The sequence below is a fragment of the Pelodiscus sinensis genome, chromosome 3 (assembly GCF_052426305.1).
Source record: "Pelodiscus sinensis isolate ZL-2025 chromosome 3, ASM5242630v1, whole genome shotgun sequence".
Classification (NCBI taxonomy): Eukaryota; Metazoa; Chordata; order Testudines; family Trionychidae; genus Pelodiscus; species Pelodiscus sinensis.
In genome coordinates this window covers 169714123-169733766 of record NC_143054.1, presented here as the reverse complement: position 1 = coordinate 169733766, position 19644 = coordinate 169714123, and the positions used below count along the sequence as shown (strand labels likewise).

The 19644-nt window shown below is 40.4% G+C and overlaps 1 protein-coding gene across 3 annotated transcripts in view; it reads right to left on the bottom strand.

Annotated features, from left to right (window-relative positions):
* THADA (THADA armadillo repeat containing) overlaps window positions 1-19644 on the bottom strand; it is a 281980-nt gene that overhangs the window by 30857 nt on the left and 231479 nt on the right. For all 3 annotated transcript variants that reach the window (XM_075925431.2, XM_075925430.2, XM_089777509.1), the window contains 5 exons: window positions 18586-18998; window positions 17941-18062; window positions 12535-12607; window positions 10998-11142; window positions 6780-6911 (listed from right to left, as the gene is read on the bottom strand). In XM_075925431.2, coding sequence (XP_075781546.2) covers window positions 6780-6911; window positions 10998-11142; window positions 12535-12607; window positions 17941-18062; window positions 18586-18998 — 885 coding nt within the window. The remainder of the gene's footprint in view (window positions 1-6779; window positions 6912-10997; window positions 11143-12534; window positions 12608-17940; window positions 18063-18585; window positions 18999-19644) is intronic.

Here is a 19644-nt window from a genome sequence, read left to right as displayed (position 1 = left end):
TTCTTCATTTAATTCTGTTCAGTCAGTTTTCAGTCTAAGATTTTTATGGCACTAGTCTGCGGACCACAAACTGAATTTCCAGAGGGGTTTGTACCTCCACTGGAAATTATTTTAGGGGTCTGCAAACAAAAAAAGATTGAAAACCACTGGTGTAGTGTCCTAAATTTTAAATACATTGTTCTTCAAGGAGGTCACTTAATATGTCAAAGAACCAGGCAAGGAAGTATTTGTTACTGGGCATAAAACCATACTAAAACATACAGTAGGATTATTTACCTCTGATCTCATTACAACACAATCCATAAGAGATCTACATGGTCTCATGCAAGCCTACACCTGTCACACATGTGTAAGATAACTCAGACATGACTAATGTGGCAGAAAATATGGGAAAATGACCTATAACTGTTACATGCCATCCCAAACAATCAACCTCATAATTTGCTACCCATACATAAACTCAAATATCTCATCTGATAGAAGCAGAGCAAAATTTAAGACTAGATCTTTGTTGATACATACAACCCCCTAGACGGAGCTACTGTAAGGTGGGTACATAACTAGAAAACTGTTCCCAGAGAGTAGTTACCAGTGGGGCACACACAGTCAAAATGGAATGGCATATTTAACATGTTTCTGCAGGGATGAGTTCTGGGTCCAATTCTGTTCAAGATCTTCATCAATGATTTAGATAATGGCATAGAGAGCACACTTATAAAGTTTGCAGATGATAGCAAGCTGGGAGGGGTTAAAAGAGCTTTGGAGGATAGGATGAAAATTTAAAATGATCTAGACAAACTAGATAAATGGTCTGAAGAAAATAGGATGAAATTCAGTAAGTACAGATGCAAAGTAATCCACTTATGAAGGAACAATCAGTTTCACGAAATTGCATAGGAAGGAGTGATGCCAAAAGGAATCTGGGATGACAGAGCTAATTGTAAGTCAACAGTATTAAAAAATAAAAAGAAAGAAAAAAAAGGAGGAAATATAAATTCTGGGATGTATAAGCAGAAGTGTTGTAAGCAAGAAACAAGAAGTAGTAATTTTTCCATTTTATTTCATGCTGATAATGCCTTAACTGGATAACTAATCTTTCTAGTTCTGAGTGCCACATTTCAGAAAGTCTAGAGAAGAGCAACAAAAATGATTAAAGGTTTTAAAAACATGACCTATGGGGGAAGATCGAAAAAACTGGGTTTGTTCAGACTGGAGAAGAGAAGATGGAGAGGGGATAAAGTAGAAGAAAGTAGTTAGAGACATTGAGGCTAATGGCAATTGGGACAAATTACAACATGCTTTTACAAAAGGTAGATCGTGCCAAACCAATCTGATCTCCTTTTTTGAGAAAGTAACAGATTTTTTAGATAAAGGAAATGCAGTGGATCTAATCTACCTCGACTTTAGTAAGGCATTTGATACAGTACCACATGGGGAATTATTGGTTAAATTGGAAAAGATAGGGATTAATATGAAAGTTGAGAGGTGGATAAGCAACTGGTTAAAGGGGAGACTACAGAGGGTCATACTGAAAGGTGAACTGTCAGGTTGGAGGAAGGTTACTAGTGGAGTTCCTCAGGGATCAGTTTTGGGGCCAATTTTATTTAATCTTTTTATTGCTGATCTTGGCACCAAAAGTGGAAGTGTCCTAATAAAATTTGCAGATGACACAAAGTTGGGAGCTATTGCCAATTCAGAAAAGGATCGGGATATCATACAGGGAAGATCTGGATGATCGTGTAAATTGGAGTGATAGCAATAGGATGAAATTTAATAGTGACAAGTGTAAGGTTATGCATTTAGGGATTAATAACAAGCATTTTAGTTATAAGCTGGGGACACATCAGTTGGAAGTAACGGAGGAGGAGAAGGACCTCGGAGTCCTGGTTGATTATAGAATGACTATGAGCCGCCATTGTGACATGGCCGTGAAAAAGGCTAATACGATCTTGGGATGTATTAGGCAAGGTATTTCCAGTAGGGATAAGGAGGTGTTAGTGCCATTATACAAGGCATTGGTGAGACCCCATTTGGAATACTGTGTGCAGTTATGGTCTCCCATGTTTAAGAAGGATGAATTCAAACTGGAACAGGTACAAAGAAGGGCTACTAAGATGATCCGAGGAATGGAAAACCTGTCTTATGAAAGGAGACTCAAGGAGCTTGGCTTGTTTACTTTAACCAAAAGAAGGCTGAGGGGGGACATGATTGCACTTTTTAAATATATTAGAGGGATAAATACCAGGGAGGGAGAGGAATTATTTAAGTTTAATACCAATGTGGACACAAGAACAAATGGATATAAGCTGGCTAGTAGGAAGTTTAGACTTGAGATTAGACGAAGGTTTCTAACCATTAGAGGAGAGAAGTTCTGGAACGGCCTTCCAAGGGAAGTAGTGGGGGCAAAAGATCTATCTGGTTTCAAGATTAAACTAGATGGGTTTATGAAGGGGATGGTTTGATGAGATAACAGGATCTTGGTATCTAGTTGACCATTCATTATCAGTGGGAAATAGGTCAATGGAGGGATGATAGGAGTTACTATAGAGAACTTTCTGGGTGTCTGGCTGATGAGTCTTGCCCACATGCTCAGGGTTTAGCTGATCGCCATATTTGGGGTCGGGAAGGAATTTTCTTCCAGGGTAGATTGGCAGAGGCCCTGGAGGTTTTTCGCCTTCCTCTGTAGCATGGGGTACAGATCACAGCTAGAGGATCTCTGCATCTTGGGGTCTTCAAAGTATTTGAAGGCTTCAATATCTGAGATATAGGTGAGAGGATTATTCTCAGAGGGGTGGGTGAGATTTTGTGGCCTGCACTATGCAGGGGGTCAGACTAGATGATCATAATGGTCCCTTCTGACCTTGGAGTCTATGAGTCTATGAGTGTTTTCAAGTACATAAGAAGTTGTTACAAAGAGGAGGGAGAAAAATTAATCTCCTTAACCTCTTGAGGGTAGGACAAGAAGTAATGGGCTTAAGTTGCACCAAGGACAGTTTACAATGAACATTAGGAAAAATTTCTTTTCACGTTGGTTAACCACTGGAATAACATTAGTCATTCACTAAGGAGGGAGGTTGTGGAATCTCAATTTTTGGAGATTTTTAAGAGCAGGTTACATAAACATTTTTCACAGATGGTCTAGATAATACAGTCCTATGATTCCGTACAGAAACACACACTCCCCACTACTGTGCTCTTTGGAAAGGAAAAGAGTTCAGGACCAGTTTGAACTTATACGAATCTTCAGTACAGGTATCATGCCATGTTTGGCCTCCTTGGATACATAAATACATTAATCAAATATTAAAGCAGAGCTGTCCTGTTAGAGAGTTCCAGCATTGCTTCTTCAAAAGATGTTTAAACATGTCCCTAAAAAGGTAATCTCAGAGCAATTACAAAATGCTGGTATTATTGAAGTTCACAAAAAAGAAGGCAGGGATGGTGGTTGGCACTGTCAGCACCAGTCATATGACAATTAGAAAAAATAATAAAGAAGAGAGATTTCAGTATGGTGACTTTTGTATAATTATGCAGATAGCCACAGTATTCTAATAAATGGGAAATTCTATTGGCATTCTTTCCATTTAGGCCACTACTGGCAAAATGACACTACTTATATGTGTTACAGGTCCAGCAAGACACATTAGACATTGAAGTTCTAGCAGTCTCCAGGAAGCTTTAAAAACTTTGATTGCAGGAACTGAAAATCACAAAATACACGAAAACAGAATGTTTGCCACCCATTTCTCATTTTGATTTATGCAGAAATTAAACTTCTATGTGCAAATATTTTCATTTTCATTTCCATTGCAAGGTATGATGCCTTGCAATGAAACAGGATTAGTCAAAATAACGTTAAAAATCCCATGCAAAGTCAATGGAATAAGATTCAAGTTTAGTTAAAGCAAACAGAGTTTTTGAGCTTTCTTGGTAAACTAATGTGCATAGTAAAAATGAGTAAACTGAGGCAGGGAGAACATAAGGGACCTGTAATGATTTGGGGGACCTATGTACACATCTACAGGGAACTGACATGAGCAATGACTCAAAGAAGAGCTAGTACATACCCAGCCCTAGGGACATTGGCGATTACTTAACTTTAGTGACTGTGCATTGATCAGACAACAGACATGCTAAGAAGGTCTGCTGGACCTGAGAGAGATTGTTTCTATTGTATGCAAGGGAAGTGGACATGGAAAGTTAGCATCAGCAGGATGAAGGGATATAGGTGATGAAGGAGGAGTTTTCAAAGGAATCACAGAAGGAAGAGTCAGATACACACATAAAAAGCATAGGACAGAAAAGGAGAAGGGGGTGGATGGATGGCCCCACATGACTGACACCAGCCGAAAGAATGCTCTTAGATTGGTGAGGAAACTTCTGGGAGAAGGTATGTTGAAGCTGCAGGGAGAGTCTGAGCATTCAGCATTGGTCTAGAGGCTGGGCAGAGAGCTGCATGGTCACAGCTTTCAGGAGAAGGTGCCAGACAAAAGATTCATACTCCAAAAATGCCTCCAGAAGACAGCAGCAGTGACTGGGCTCTGTGTGTTTAAAACACTGGAGAATTAGAAGCTGGTTCCCTCCACTAGTCTGAGAAGTGGTCAGGAAGGGGCTCTCCCCACGGTCCCACCTACGAATCAGTAGCTAAGACAGGAAGAGCGCCCAGGAGCATTGTTTCCTAGTCCCCTGCCTTCTCATATTAGAATACTTCTGCTGTTTTGCCCTAGAGTCTAAAGGCACATCTACGCTGAGAAATTAATTTAAAATAACTAAATTCAAAATAATAACCCCCGAAATAACAAAATCGAAATAGCTTGTCCCCACTATGGGGGAGCTCTGAAATTAGTCAAAGGCAGGCTCACAAGAACATCAGAACATAAGAACGGCCACACTAGGTCAGACCAAAAGTCCATCTAGTCCAGTATCTTGTCTTCTGACAGTGGCCAATATCAGATGCCCCAGAAAGAGGAAAAACAAAAAGGTAATCCTCACTTGATCCCTTTCCTGTCATCCATTTCCAGACAAACTGAGGCTAGGGATACCATTCCTACCCATCCTAGCTAATAACTATTGATGGACCTAACCTCCATGAATCTATCTAGCTCTTTTTTGAACCCTATTAAAGTCATAGTCTTCACCACATCCTCTGGCAAGGAGTTCCACAGGCTGACTGTGTGCTGAGTGAAGAAAAACTTCCTTTTGTTTGTTTTAAATCTGCTTGTTTTGTGTTAAACAGGCTCCATTATTGTGACTGCGTTACCTCAACTTAGAGCCCCAGGAAGCACTGGGGAGTAATTACTTTGAATGACTCTGGGGTAGGGGTGGGTAATAATTTTTTGCCAGAGGCCACTTCAGAAATTTTTGAAGTAGTCCCAGGCTGCTCCGGAAGGGGTGGGCCTCAAAAGTAGGGGCAGGTCCAGGATACTTCCAGGCTTCCCCACCCACAGACTATGATTGGTCTGGGGGCAAAGGACCGCTTTTGCCCCACCTCCAGATTGCTTCTAGGCGCCCGTGCCCCTGGAGGTGGGAGGAGACTTCCCGTGCCCTCCCACGCACAGGCCAATCATGGCTTGGGGGTGGGGGAGCGTGCAAAGTCTCCTCCCACCCTGCAGGGAGCACATGGTGCTTCTAAGCACCGCATGCTCCTGGCGGGGAGGAAGAAACTTTGTGTGCTTCTTCCCGCCTCCAGGCCCTAATTGGCCTCGGGGCAGGAGAGCAGCAGGGCCTCCATGGACTGGATCAACCCACTTGGCGGGCTGGATCCAGCCCATAGAGGCCCTTTTGTGCACCACTGCTCTGGGGAGTAGTTATTTCAAAATAGGGGGGACGGAGCATCCACACTAACACTATTTTGAAATAGCTATTTCAAAATAAGCATTATTCCCCGAGGAAAGCAGAAGTACAGATTTCAAAGTAACTAGTGAATGCTCCGCTTATTTCAAAATAAGGGGGGTTATTTCAAAATAACTCCCTAGTGTAGACCAGGGCTAAGTAGCCTCTTCCATTACCTGTAATTATGATGTAATTTAAATGGATTGGTATGTCCAAAATTACTATTTATACCAGAGTCAGTCTAACTCATGACAGGAAGAATCATCTCCAAGTATTGTAGCAGTCTTTCCTAAATAACCAAATAACTATATTCACATTTTACCAAGAAATGTAAAAAAATTAAAATTGTAGGCATCAAGCCTCCATAATTGACCACTGTCTTCTAGAGTATGCAATGTCATGCCATAATAAGTAGAGCTCTGCACAGATACAAAAATGTAGATCTAGATCTGATCTGAATCCATCAGGCTCAACTCCTCGTTCAATGCACAATCTGGATTTTAAGTGTTTCAGCACAACAAATCTAGAGGGCAGAGGAGAGGGAGCACAGATGAGCAAGCAGAGGGGCAGGGTCACACCAGAGCTCTTCAGATCAGTGCTCACCAGGTGGGGGGAGGGGACTTGGGAGAGTAGAGGGAGGGGAGCCTAGCAGGGATGGCACTCAGACCCTCCAGCAAGGTGATTTAGGATGCAGCTTCTTGAATCCTTCCCCTGCTGTTAGTGCAGGGGACTTTCCTGGCACCTCCCACTTCTGCATGGCAGAGCATGGGAGAAAGCCCTGCATGTGTATTTGCTCCACTATGCAGGGCAATAGTTACCAGATATCTGGTAGTCTCTTTACAATTATCAAGCAATAAAGCTCTGCCCTTTGTGCTGAAAAGGGAAATATTTTTTTCTTCCAAATACCTAGTAATGTCCAAGTCAACAGAAAAATTGCCATACTGTACCTGTTTTGTTACAGATATTGCTTTGAGATTGAGCTACCCTTATGATATCAGCAGCTGTATCCCTTACTATCAGTTCTTCACTCTGCAACAGCAGAACTACGCCTTTCCACATCGCAAGTGTACTGGAGAGACCTGCACATTCACAAAGAGGCAAGAAATTTAGAATTTTACTTTTGACAATAAATCAAAATAACGACAGAAATATTTATTTCCACATCTAAGAATGAAAAAATTTAGGGAACATGCTCAAAAAAAGAGACGGAAAGGGGAGATAAAGAGGAGGTCCTGTGGCAATGTAGTCAAAATGCTGTTTGCTCTATAATCCTGAACCTGAGCAGCCAACTGAATTTTTCCACCATTTCTTCTCTTACCTCTCTTTGATAGATGACCCTGTCTGGTCCCAGGAGTGGGGAGCTGATACGAGGGAGGACCGTCTTCAACATTAGACATATGCTGGGATATTCAGAGTCTTGGGTAACAAGTAATGCTCTGAAATTTCTGCAGTTCTTGTGACTGTGGAATTCTTGCTGGACATTGGTAAGGTGCAGCTGATATGCAGGTGAGACTCCAGCAGGTCCCTGAAATAATGTTTTTTGGCTGGATGTTCTGTCTAGCGATATCTAAGAAACAGCAGCATGCTGTTTGATGCTAAGGGGATGTATTAAGAAAGCATTCTTGATGGTACTGCTCTCTTGAGCACCTCAACTCACTTTGCTGCTCAGGTTGTGAAGATCATCCATGAAGAGACTATACTGGGATTGCCTCTTAAAAACATGATTAGCTGCTGACCACACCACATCAGACATTACACTCCAGAGATTGGGGAGCAATGTAGTGGTTGCCTACGTTTATTTTCTACCAAATTGCTGCAGGGGAAAGCACTTTTCTGTCAGCTTCTCCCTCAGAGGTTTGTGTGATGAAGGTTTAAGTAGAGAGTTAAGCCCATGTTATTGTTTGCATGTAGTAGGAGATTCTTAGGGATTGTGTACCCAGGGAAACTGGTAATCAAATTGTAGTAGAAAAATTCTACCATAGCTATTTCTGTATGCCCTTTATCCCCATACAGACATGTGGACACTCCATTCCAGGATAATTACTCTACTTTAATAACTCTTGAATCAAGGCACTTTATTTTGGAAGTTTCCACACCAATTATACCAGAACAGCTGTAACAGAATAATTATTCTGCTATAACTATGTCAACCAACTTCCCCGTGTAAACAAGATCTTACAGTGTTCCCACAAGAGATGTGGAAATATTGGTAAGTGTTAGCTTCACCCAATTCATACCAGCAACGTGGATGAAAACCTCAAAATTCCAGTACCAGTCATTTAAACAACCCATTATCCCTCATTTTTTATTAATGATAATATCTGTCTTATTACTGGCTCTAACTTTGATTCTAGGAGTTAGGATTTACAAATGCATTAATCTCAGGCAAAATACATAAATATTGCATCTAGTTGGAACCAGAGGATTAGCATATATTTAACCTAGCTAAATCGTATCAGTACCATTTAACAGACTTGTTTTCAAACAAATGATTTATTGTCTCATTTCTAGCTCTTCTGACATCTCAGAAGACGAAATATATCCATCTTATATATTAAGCAAAAAATTTAATTTCTAGTCACACTTTCTTTCAAAATTAATTTACCCTCAGAGTCTATATGAGTCAATGCAATGTAATGTTGGCATTACATCAAAGCTAAGCTTTCAAAGGCTCTATATATTTTCAGACATATGGAATACATACACTCTACATATGTTCTTAGTGGGTTGAGTAAGTTTGTTTATTATCTGATCAAATTCCACCACCCAGCTCTCACATCAGTTTCTTATAGTGTATATTATGTTAAATAATTCAACAGCCTGAGCCTAAAAGTTTCCAGTTAGGCCAAAGCAAGAGATGACACACAGTACAACTAGCTCGGATACCCATACACTTCATTTTGAGGGCCGTTTGAGCTAATCATTTGACAAGGTCAGGATGAAAACTGCTCTCCTCCACCTCCTATGCACATAACTGCACAGATGGCGAAACACACTATGGAAATTTCTCACTTTCATCTGAATCTCAAGCTCCTGGATACTGGTGGAGGCAGCATGCCAGACTAGTTGGACTCATGTTCTGCACCAGTATGGCAATGCCTATGTCCTCACAGGTAAATTAAAAAGTAAGATAAATAGTATAAGCATTGGTGGTGTGTTGAGCCCCACTTCGGGGTGGCTAGCCTTGGCTCTGCCCTTTTACGGACAGCCTTCGCCTCTCACCTGTAGCTGGAGCCCAGTGAACCTTTCTCCCCCCTGCTTCTCAAGTGCTGAGACCCCCCTCCCACATGAAGGAGCCTCAAGCTCCCGTGCTTTGGCTGAAGAAGCCCCAAGCCAGCTGCAGCCACATCTGCCCTCCCCAGACCCTAAGTGGCCAGAAAAAAAAGCCTCCTCCAGAAAAAGCTTTTGCTATTCCCCACCAGGGAAGCTGAGAAGGGGGTATTTGCTAGTCAGCTTCCTGGGGTCACCAGTAATCTCCCAGTAGTCCAGGGAACGTAATGCTTCATTAGCCACCCTGGAACCTGTATGGGGCATAATAAATTAAAAACTTCCCCATAACTCTGCAACTGGGAGTCCGGCAGCCACAGCAGGGCAAGGGGAATTTCTTCTGATCTATTATACCTGCCAGCCATGAATGTAAGTATCTTACATGGTGAGGGGCAGGTGGGTAGTGCTGTAATTGAAAAAAACCCAAGTAATATCTCCAACTAAAAGAACGCTTTAAGAAGGTGTAGAATAAAGCAGGGGCTGCAGGGGCAGAGGTAAAAAAACAGGAGTAAAAAACCTGGCTGGCTCACAGAAGTGGCAATGGGTTGACTCAAGTTCCGAGGACACTTGTGTTCATAGTGCAAAAACTCATTGCCACTACAGTTGACAGCACTGCTGGAAATCTAAGCAGAAAGGCCAACAAGGTCTGGGCATAGAGATCAGATTTACATCTGACCTTGGATGGTTTGTGAGAGATAAAAGTGGCAATGCCAATTTTATGCTATGACTGTTTTGTGTATCACTACAGAATACAGATTTCCAGGACTGTCAATGTGGCACTGTTTTTGTAAGCCTTAACTTCAGTCCCTCTTCACCATTTATTTATTTAAAGAACTTTGAAATCTAACCAATCCAGTACAATCTTCATTACATACCCCCCAACATCCTATCATAGACACAGGATCCAGGATGAGAGCTTTTAGATCAGTGGTTCCCAACCTTTTTGATACCAGGGACTGGAAGACCCATTCACAAACTTTTGGAGGACTGGTAACATTTTATTTGCATGCTTCAGGGGGTAGCTGAGTTAGTCTGTACAGGATAAACTTAAAAAACAACAAATGGTCTGGTGGAACTTTATCAACTAACAAAACATGTAGATGGTATCATGAGCTTTCGTGGGCACAGCCCACTTCTTCAGAAAACTTCAGTTTTCTTCAGGAAAACTCCGGTCATCTGAAGAATTGGGCTGTGCCCACGAAGGCTCATGATACCATCTACATGTTTAGTTAGTCTATAAAGTGCTACCAGACCATTTGTTGTTTTTTAAGTTTATTTTATTTGCATATTCATTATGCAAATAAAGAGGCATGATAGAGGCAACAGCGTGGCAGGGAGGGAGGCAGCACCACAGAGCTGGTGCTGGGGGGAACCAGCTTTTAAGCCAGCTGCCCCCAACACTGGCTCCTGCCTGGTCACCTCACTGCCTCTGTAGGAGGCAGCAAAGGGTGGGGAGGCAGGTCCATGGGAGCCGATAAGCCAAGGAGCTGGCTAGAAAGCTGGCTCCTTGCACATATCGACTCCAACCTGCTCGTCTCACTCTCTGCTCTGTGGCCTCTATCTGAGAGCAGTCAGATCTGGTGCTCATGCGGGAGCCAGTTTAGAGCTGGCTCCACACAGGCACCAGCTCCCACTCTCCCCGTTGCTGCCTCTAATACAGAGACAGCGGGGGGGGGGGGAGGGGGGGAATGTGTGTAGTTGACAGGATTAACCAATAAGCCTAGGCTTACCAGTTAATCGTGTATTCAACTATATGATAACATCCGTACAAAATAACTGACTGATATGACTAAAACATACTCTATATATAAAATATCACGTGCCGTTGAGTTTCATTACATCTAGTATCTGAAGTGTTTCATGAGAATATTGGTGCTCAATCTTAGAAATTTACTCACCAAGGATAAGTTTTGGATTGGTCAAGAAAAGTGGCGTAATACTTCTGAGGACTTCTGCAGCTGCCAATCGTATATCTATTTGTTGCTCATCTGTACAACAAGAAGTTACTAACTGAACCCACTGTCTCATTTCTGATTCCATAACCTGAAAACACAAAAAGCACATGAGAATTCTATAGAACATCTTAAAGTTGGTTCTAATTCGTACTGAACTATGAACTGTTATATTAATTGTTTTCTAAAGTAATAGTCCTCCTTGCACACACTCAAAAATGAACCATAGAATGCAAATCAAATAAAAACTACTTAAACAGGAGCAGATCACTTGTAATTCTTATAGGCAGAGTTGTGTCAACATTTCCACTAAAGATTTCTTTTTTCAAGGTTCATAGTAAATTTCATTGTAACAATATATTCCAGATTCCAACTTGGCAAAACATCTTATCTCCTGTGAAATAAATTTACACAATAATTTTATATTTAAAAATCTGAAAAATGTACTTTGACATTTTAAGGTGAGAGAATGCAAAAAATTAGATGTCTGTTTCAATTTTATATATTTTTAAATGAGATGATTCAGGCCATTGGCACATAGTATAGACTATCACCACTAGGTATTATGGTATAGTTTTGAAAAGTTTTTATTTAGAAAAGCAATTACTGTACATGAAACAGTTTCACAATGAATAAATGGTGATAGTTCATTTTTTTAAAATAATCTAAAAATCCATATCTATCTGCACATATATACACACATGGACATCTGACAGACATTAATATCTCCAAAAACTTTGTTCTATATATGTTAATAGATTTGCAAATTACCAATTCAAAACTTAAGTACATATTCTGGGTTAGTAATTTCATAAAATCATACATAATCATAGAAGGGAAGGAATCTTGAGAACTCATCAAGTCCAGTCCACTGCACTCAGAGCAGGGGACTACATACTTTGTAAGACCTGTAGACCTGGGCCTTTGTCTGCGGCAGGCCCAGGCTCCATGGGATGTTGGTGCTACTCTGTGGGATGCCAGAGCAGCCTCTGTCTGCAGGGAGCGTGGGCCCCCCGTGAATAGAGACTGTTGCCAGCCCATGTTGCATACCCTTTGAAGGGGGTAGCAGGGGCTCCTCAGGAGTGTGCTCGCTGCCAGCCCTGCCTCCGGGGATTATCGAATAGTTGTGTAACCGATAATATTATGCAGTTACATGACTATTCAATTAATGACTATCTAACATCCCTAAGATGCTCAGTGCTGAAAAGATTGTATTTTAAATGTACCCAAATTCAACTTACTGAGAGACTGAAATATTAAAATGATGCTAATATGGCTTCCAATTCGTAATGTGGTATTGTATACACACAGAGAGATAGATTAACATAACAAAGAGCAACTAACACATCAGGCACAATTCAACTAAAAGGGTATTAAAGGGACTTCTGACAAAGAAAACTATTCATCTCTTCTAACACAAGAAAACAAAATAACAAAACATTAAACAGTATTATGTTTGGGATTGAGAAATAAACCATCTTACCTCTTGGCAATTCTGTACAAGATGGGAGACCAACTTTGAGGCTAATTTGAGAGCTACACTTTGAATTTCAATGCTGTAAAAATAAGGTAAAGAACAACATCATAAAATTATGGTATATTTTGCCACAGCTTCACATTCTAAAAACACTTGGTAATCATCACTGGCAGCAAATATTAAAATACCTTCCTACTCGCTGAACACTCTATACACTGTTAGTTGTAGCCAGCTTGAAACCCAACGCGATCTAATCTATTATGAATGTTCAGCACCTGAATACACATCCAGATGAGAAATAACATTTGTTTTTTTGGTTTAGTCATGAGGATTGTGTGTTTAATGAATATAAACCTGCCCATATCATGATCCATCAGGTATTTGTCATGTTCAAACAGGTTTTTTTAAGGTTAGATTACAAACTAAGTACACAATGGTCTTTACAGTTCTCAATTTTTGTTGCATTTAAAGTTAATATGCAAATGGACATAAACTGTTCTTTCAACTTCCCTAGTATCTATTTTCTTCCTATCTAGCCACTTCCTTTAGAGTATACATAACACATATATATGCAGATCCCAACTCAACATACAAAGAGAGTAGTATTCTTTCAAGCTCTTTCAAGTGATAAATAAAATACAGACTCTTTACAGTTTTGTCTTCACCAGCAGTTTCCTTGAAGAGTCCTATCATTGCTCTTCTACCAGTGCTGGAAATTGTGGAAGTGCTGAGGTAGATCAACTCCCTGAATTTTAACCACAAAATCATCTAATAGTGTCATAAGGCACCACAATTGAAATATTGGCAGTAAGTCTTGACAATTGCTTTCACTACTGATTGTACTTGTAGAGTTGCAACAGTGAGAGTAGAATGATGAAAATTTAAGGGGAAAAATGAGTGCAGGCATAAATAAAATTTACTTATCTGTAACCGGGAGATCTGCGAGATGTGTAGTACCTATCTGTATTCCACATGTGGCTTTACATGTGTGCCATGCACCCAAATCCATGCCCCAGCAGTGCTTTAACATGACAGTGTGGTCATAGTATCACTTCCATGACGGCAGTTGTGCTTTACAGCTCTGTAAATCGCTGCACTTCAGGTGGGTGTTTTTTCACACCCCAGAGCAACCAATTTTCAGCACTGTACCTTGCCAGCAGAGATAAACCCTAACACTACCCAACAAAGAAGGGATGGAGGGTGGACAGCCAAATGCTGATTGGGACTACACATCTCAAAACTTCCAGTTACAATGCAGTATTTCCATTTCTTTTTGAGTGATACTCTCTCTGTGTATTCTACTTGTACGTGACTGACAACAGTGCTCAGACTGAAGTGAGAAGTGTGAGGAAACTGGCAGCAAAGATGCTTGCAATACTGCAGTTTCCATGGCTGCATCCTGGAGCACAGTCCACATATTCATTAGACATTATGTGCTAGTGTGGACCTCTACTCTGGATATTGCTTGATCTCATGATCTTCCTGCTATGGCAAGAAAAATTCTTGGTGATTTGCTGATCTGAGATTGAGGAAATAAAGTTTCTTCTCTTCTGCAAAAGTCTGGTGTTTTGGAAACAGGACAAGTAAGTGGATATCCTGGTCGACAAGGAATTCAGATATAACCTTTCACATGAAATTAAGATGGAGACAAAAGGATACTTTTTACTTGTTGAAAATCACATAAAAAAGTCTGTCATGATAATTCCCAATTCGTTAATCCTCTTGACTGAAGTGAAAGTAACTAAAAATTGTTGCATTATGCAATGTGGTTGTAGTTCTGTCAGACCCAAGACACTAGACGAGGTAGGTAATGCATTTTACTGGTCCAGGAAAGGTATTCCCAGCTTCTGATTTCTTAACAATTATCCTCCAAGGAAACACGCACAACGCTTTCTAGCAACAAACTTGGAAGGTTATGTTCATTACTCTGCTAGTCACTAAAAATCATGACTTGAACAGAGAAAGTGGATTTATAGCTTATTACACTCTGTAACCCACTAACCCCTGTGGAATGAGGTGTATCAGTTAATCCGAACTAAGGATTTAGTTCAGATTAACTTCTGACTGCCACGTGTAGCCGCGGGCAGTCAGTTCGAACTAAGCAGATTTTAAAATGGCGCCCGCCCAGGAACATGCAAATGAAGCCCGGGATATTTAAATCCCGGGCTTCATTTGCAAGTTCGAATGCCTACATTAGCCACCCTAGTTCGAACTAGGGGGCTAGTGTAGACATACCCCAGGGGACTAGAAATACTAGAAGTCATTGAAGAATTTGAACGATTAGAAGTCATGGCCACGTGTGCTCTGGTGTGCTGCCTGCTCTGGTATGTGCTCGCAATGCCGGCCACATGGAAAATAAAATTCAAATATTCCTGGGGCTTTTCCTGTTCCCCTTGAGAGCAGCAGAGGTGCAGGTTCTGGCCAGAGTGGGGTACTGTGGGATGCCTCCGAGAGGCCAATAACCTCAACTTCTGCCAACACTACATCTATACTACCATAAATTTGACCAGACAAAATCGGAAATAGAGTTACTCCTTGTGAAATCAGGAGTAACCAACATTGACTTCAGCAGCCCTTAAGATTGATGTGACAGGCTTGGTAGTGTGGACACATTGTTTAGAAAATCAACCATATGTGGCTAAATGGGTATAAAGCACTCATGCAGACCAGGCCTGAGAGAAAGGTTCTGGAAGCCAGAAGATTGTTCTCAGTTCTAGTAAGCTGATGTGCCATCTGGCCTCCCGTGGGGGTCCCACTACTTTGTACAGGGTGGTTGTTGAGGTGAGCATCTGAACCCAGAAGGGAGGCATCTATTATGATGGTGGCAGTGACAGTATGGCTGGGAAAACCCATTCTCACTCCCTCAGGCTCAACCACTACACGAAGGAGGTAGGAACGGTAAATCTGGAGTTGATATGATCTTTGTCTGGTGAGTAGATCAACTGGAGCCTGGCACAGACATCACAGAAGTCCATGAGGCCATATGGCCAAAAAAGTGAGGGCCACATTCTAACTGTAGTTATTGGTCTGTGATTAATCTGTGAAATCTGGCTGCTCTTACAGAAACAGAACCCATTATCACTCTGATGAAGTTTCTCATGTGGCGAGTGATAAAACGTACTTTTCTTTAGTTATGCAGATGCCTAGAGCTGCTAGCAACTGAAGCAGAAACTCTGTCGACCTATCAAGAGTCGGTTGTTCAGACATGGGAAAACTGTTAAGTCTGATGTCCCATAATTGGCTGCTACCAAAGAGAAAATTTTTGTAAACACACTGGCTGTTGCTGCTATCCCAAATGGAAAGACTATGAACTAGACATGTTCTTGGTCTGCCATAAACTCCAGAAGAGGGAGAAGTGTCTGCACGAAAATATGCATCCTTCATGTTGACAGCCGTAAATCACATCCTCTTCTCTTACGATGAGGATTATCAATGCTAACATAACTGTCCTGAATTTCTTCTTTCAAATTAACACATTAAGTTCCCAAAGGTCCAGAAGTTTTTTGGGGGTCATTAGAAAATAAATACATGGAATAGAACTCTTCCCTTTATACTGAGAGATGCACTCAATGCCCACCTTTCCCTATCCCGGTAGAAGGGAGTCTACGTCTTGATATAGGATTACTTAGAGAGTATGATTCCTGAAGAGGGAGCAGAAAAAGGGTTTTGTTGAGCAAAGAGGGACAGGAACTCAATGGCGTATTGTTCATGGATAATTTCCAAGACCTTGTGCTAAGGAGAGCTATGCATGTACAAGCAAATGGACATTGCTTGTTAGAATTTCTGGACTCAGGTGCACGGGACCCATGGAATACACACATGGACCTGCACTTGAAGAATCATGGTCAGGTTTTTTCCAGCAGTGATAGCCATACAACCTTGGACCGGGAACATGTATTTAAGAACTTTCTGCTTCAATTTATCCATTTAAACTTTGACAACTTTTTAGCAATCTGCACATCCTGTAGCAGGCGAATAGAATCAATATGATGAAAATATATAAACTGTTGTGAAACAAATTATAATGCACATAAGTTATTATGAAGTGATGGAGAGTAACAAATAATTACAGTAATTGTCATTAAAAAGCTAGACTATTCCAGTAAATATTGTACAGTGGTATCTTAGTTACCAGTTTACATGCCTATTCCTCCCTCAAGTCCTTTCTGAAACACTGCCTGTAAGAGTCCTTAAAGGGACTTGGTTTTGAAACACTTTTGTTTGTCCATCCAAACTGGGTAATGTGACAAGGACAGTGCAGCTTGGCTGAACCCCTCATATCTAGGCTTTACAGTGCTTCATATAAGCATATTACTTGTTCTCAGAAGCTAATAAAAGAAAGAGAGCACCACAGTTTGTACATACTCAGATTCCTTGTACTTACTCAACTGAAGACATGTATTTAAGTATAAAGGGTTCTAGATCATTCAAAAATATTTGAAGTAGTATCTGCCTGACAGCTAGAATTTACTATTAAAATTTTTCCAGAGAGTTAAAAAAGCAAATGACCAGTGTAAAAATGCAGGAATAAAACAGAATGTCAATAGTGTTGGGTTAATCCTGCCCTTTTTTAAAATGTCTTGACAGCCTATTTTAATATTTAGCCCAATTTTTAACATTGTGGGAATCTAAAGATAAAGAAATCTGAGATAAGTTTCCCGTCTCCCCAAGCTCCCCTCTCTCTATTTGAAAACATCTAAAATGACAGATTAAGTGAACAATATTAAGTGCAGCTGCATGGCAATTTATTGTCACGGCCCAGATAGTCTGAATATTCTGCAAATATAATAAAGTAACGAGAAATCCTGTCAATTCTTGTAATTCCAGTAAAAATCTTAAATCACCAGGATAGTTTCTTATAAACAATACTATAGTGACCTACAGTATTTGATAGTCTTTAGAAAGATCCACAGATGTAAAACTGAATAACAGAACCTTTTTAATCTACACAATGAGCAAGAGATCCAGTGTGAACCAGAGTGCTTTTGGGAGAAGTAATTATATGTGACGTGGTGTTTGCTGATTACTGTTTGGGAAGTGTCATCTGATATATACTGGCCCCACTCTGAAATCTGGGGCATCTTGTTAATACCTTATTTATTATTATGCACTCATTTACAGAATGTTCGCTTCCTGGTGTGGGACTGTTTTAGATAATTCAGATCCAGATAAACTTCTGCAAAATTACAGCACATATGTTCCCTTATCTCCCTGCAATAACCTTTTGCTTCTTTGAAACATCAATTTAATAAACAGTAAACCATTTTTTTAAATTGTTAAGTATGGGGTTTACTGAAGTACTGAATTATTTTTTCCACATTAAAGATTCCTTCAATTCCGAGGAGACTTATTACAAACTGAAAACAACATATATTTTAAAAGATTGGTAAAATGCAAAGATGGCGACTATACCTGTCAGAGACATCTATGATATTCATAGCCCAGTTTAAGAACTCTTTTGGGTTCATTTTTATAGAATGTTCTGCTGTTGGAAGCAAGTTTCTGAAATCCATACAATGAAGAATTTCTAGGACCTGCATGTATAATTCACAAACAAAATACTGGTAAGTAAAGAAACAGTGATGACAGCTGTATTTTTTTTCCTGTTTTGTCAGCAAGGATTTTATCACAATTATATTTTAGATGTACTGATCTATATACTTTTCTATACCTATTAACTGTGTAATAGGCTTCAAAATAATAGTTCATATATTTTATATTTATTTCTCAAATGCATAACTTCGCTTCTGACAAATTACTGACTTATGTACAAAGCAGCAAATCAAGGTGAAAAAATTGCAGGTTTCCCAGCAGTATTAGAAAAGTGATGAAGATACAAAATACCAGACGGGGAAGTTTTACTTTTAAGCAACATATTGGGCTCTTTACTACAAAATCAAAGTAAAATTCCTAGTTAATGTTATGAGAAAGAGACTTCATGTTCTACTGAATATAATACAAAATATGCCCAAAAATACAGCAGAAGCATCTTTTCAAAAGAATTAGAAACATTTACTGAAAACATTTCACATCTTGAGAAAATGGAATGGCTTTTACCTTGCAGAAACATTCCATATGCTTTTCCTTCATAGCCATCCTAAGAAAGGTCACCTCCAAATCAGAAAGTAAGGATAGTGGACCTTTCTTTTCCTCTGGAACCTGCTTAGAATCTATCTGCTTCCGCCATAGCAGTACTGCTTCCAACATAGGCAGATGCACTTCATGAAAGTCAGATTGCAGCAACTGAACTACCAATGAAGAAGGATTCATCATTTGCTCTGCAACAGGTGAACTACTCTTTGAAAAGTCAGGGTCTGCAGCCACTGAGAGCAGAGAGATTACTAGTTTAGTGATACTCTGAAGATACTGGGTGAATCCTGCTACTGCAGAGGAGTAGTGGACACCTGACATCAGCTCCGAATCAGAGATAATCATACTTATTTCTTCCCAAAAGCCAAATAACTCTGTTCCTGAAACAGAAAGTGTTAAAAAAAAGGATATTATACATCTGTTCTTGAAAGCTAAATGATTGCATGTAATTAAAAACCAGGTGATTTTAAAAATGGTCACAACATAAATCTAAATCTTGCTATATATTTTAGAAATGTGCATCTGTCTGTCCTTCCATCTACCTGTGAGACTGTTTGTTCAAGAACTCTTCCTAAACCATAAGAGCTAAGACTACCAAATTTGGTATGCAGCTTCCTCTTATCATAACTCAAAGCAGGTCAGGGTTTCATTGTCCTAGAAAAATGGGATATGCCTGGAATTTGATTGTTTTTCATAAAATGAAAAGAGGAATCTGGCAGGAAGGTCAGTTATACTGCAGAATGACCACGGGGGGGAGGAGAGGGGTGGAAGGGGGCAGCAATGGGCCAGAGATGGAGAAAGGAACAGCTATCTACTATATATTTCAGAGAGTCTGTTCACGTGTCTGTCTGTAGCCCAGCTAGGGGATAAGCACCCCTCCCCTGGCTGTGCCCGCTGCAGCAGCAGCAGCCATGGACAGGCACTTTTTACCTGACCCTAGGTTGCTGCAGTGAGTGGGGGCTGGGGTTGTCCTCTCTACCCAGATACTGAACCACTCATCCCGAGCCCTACCCCAGAACAATGATT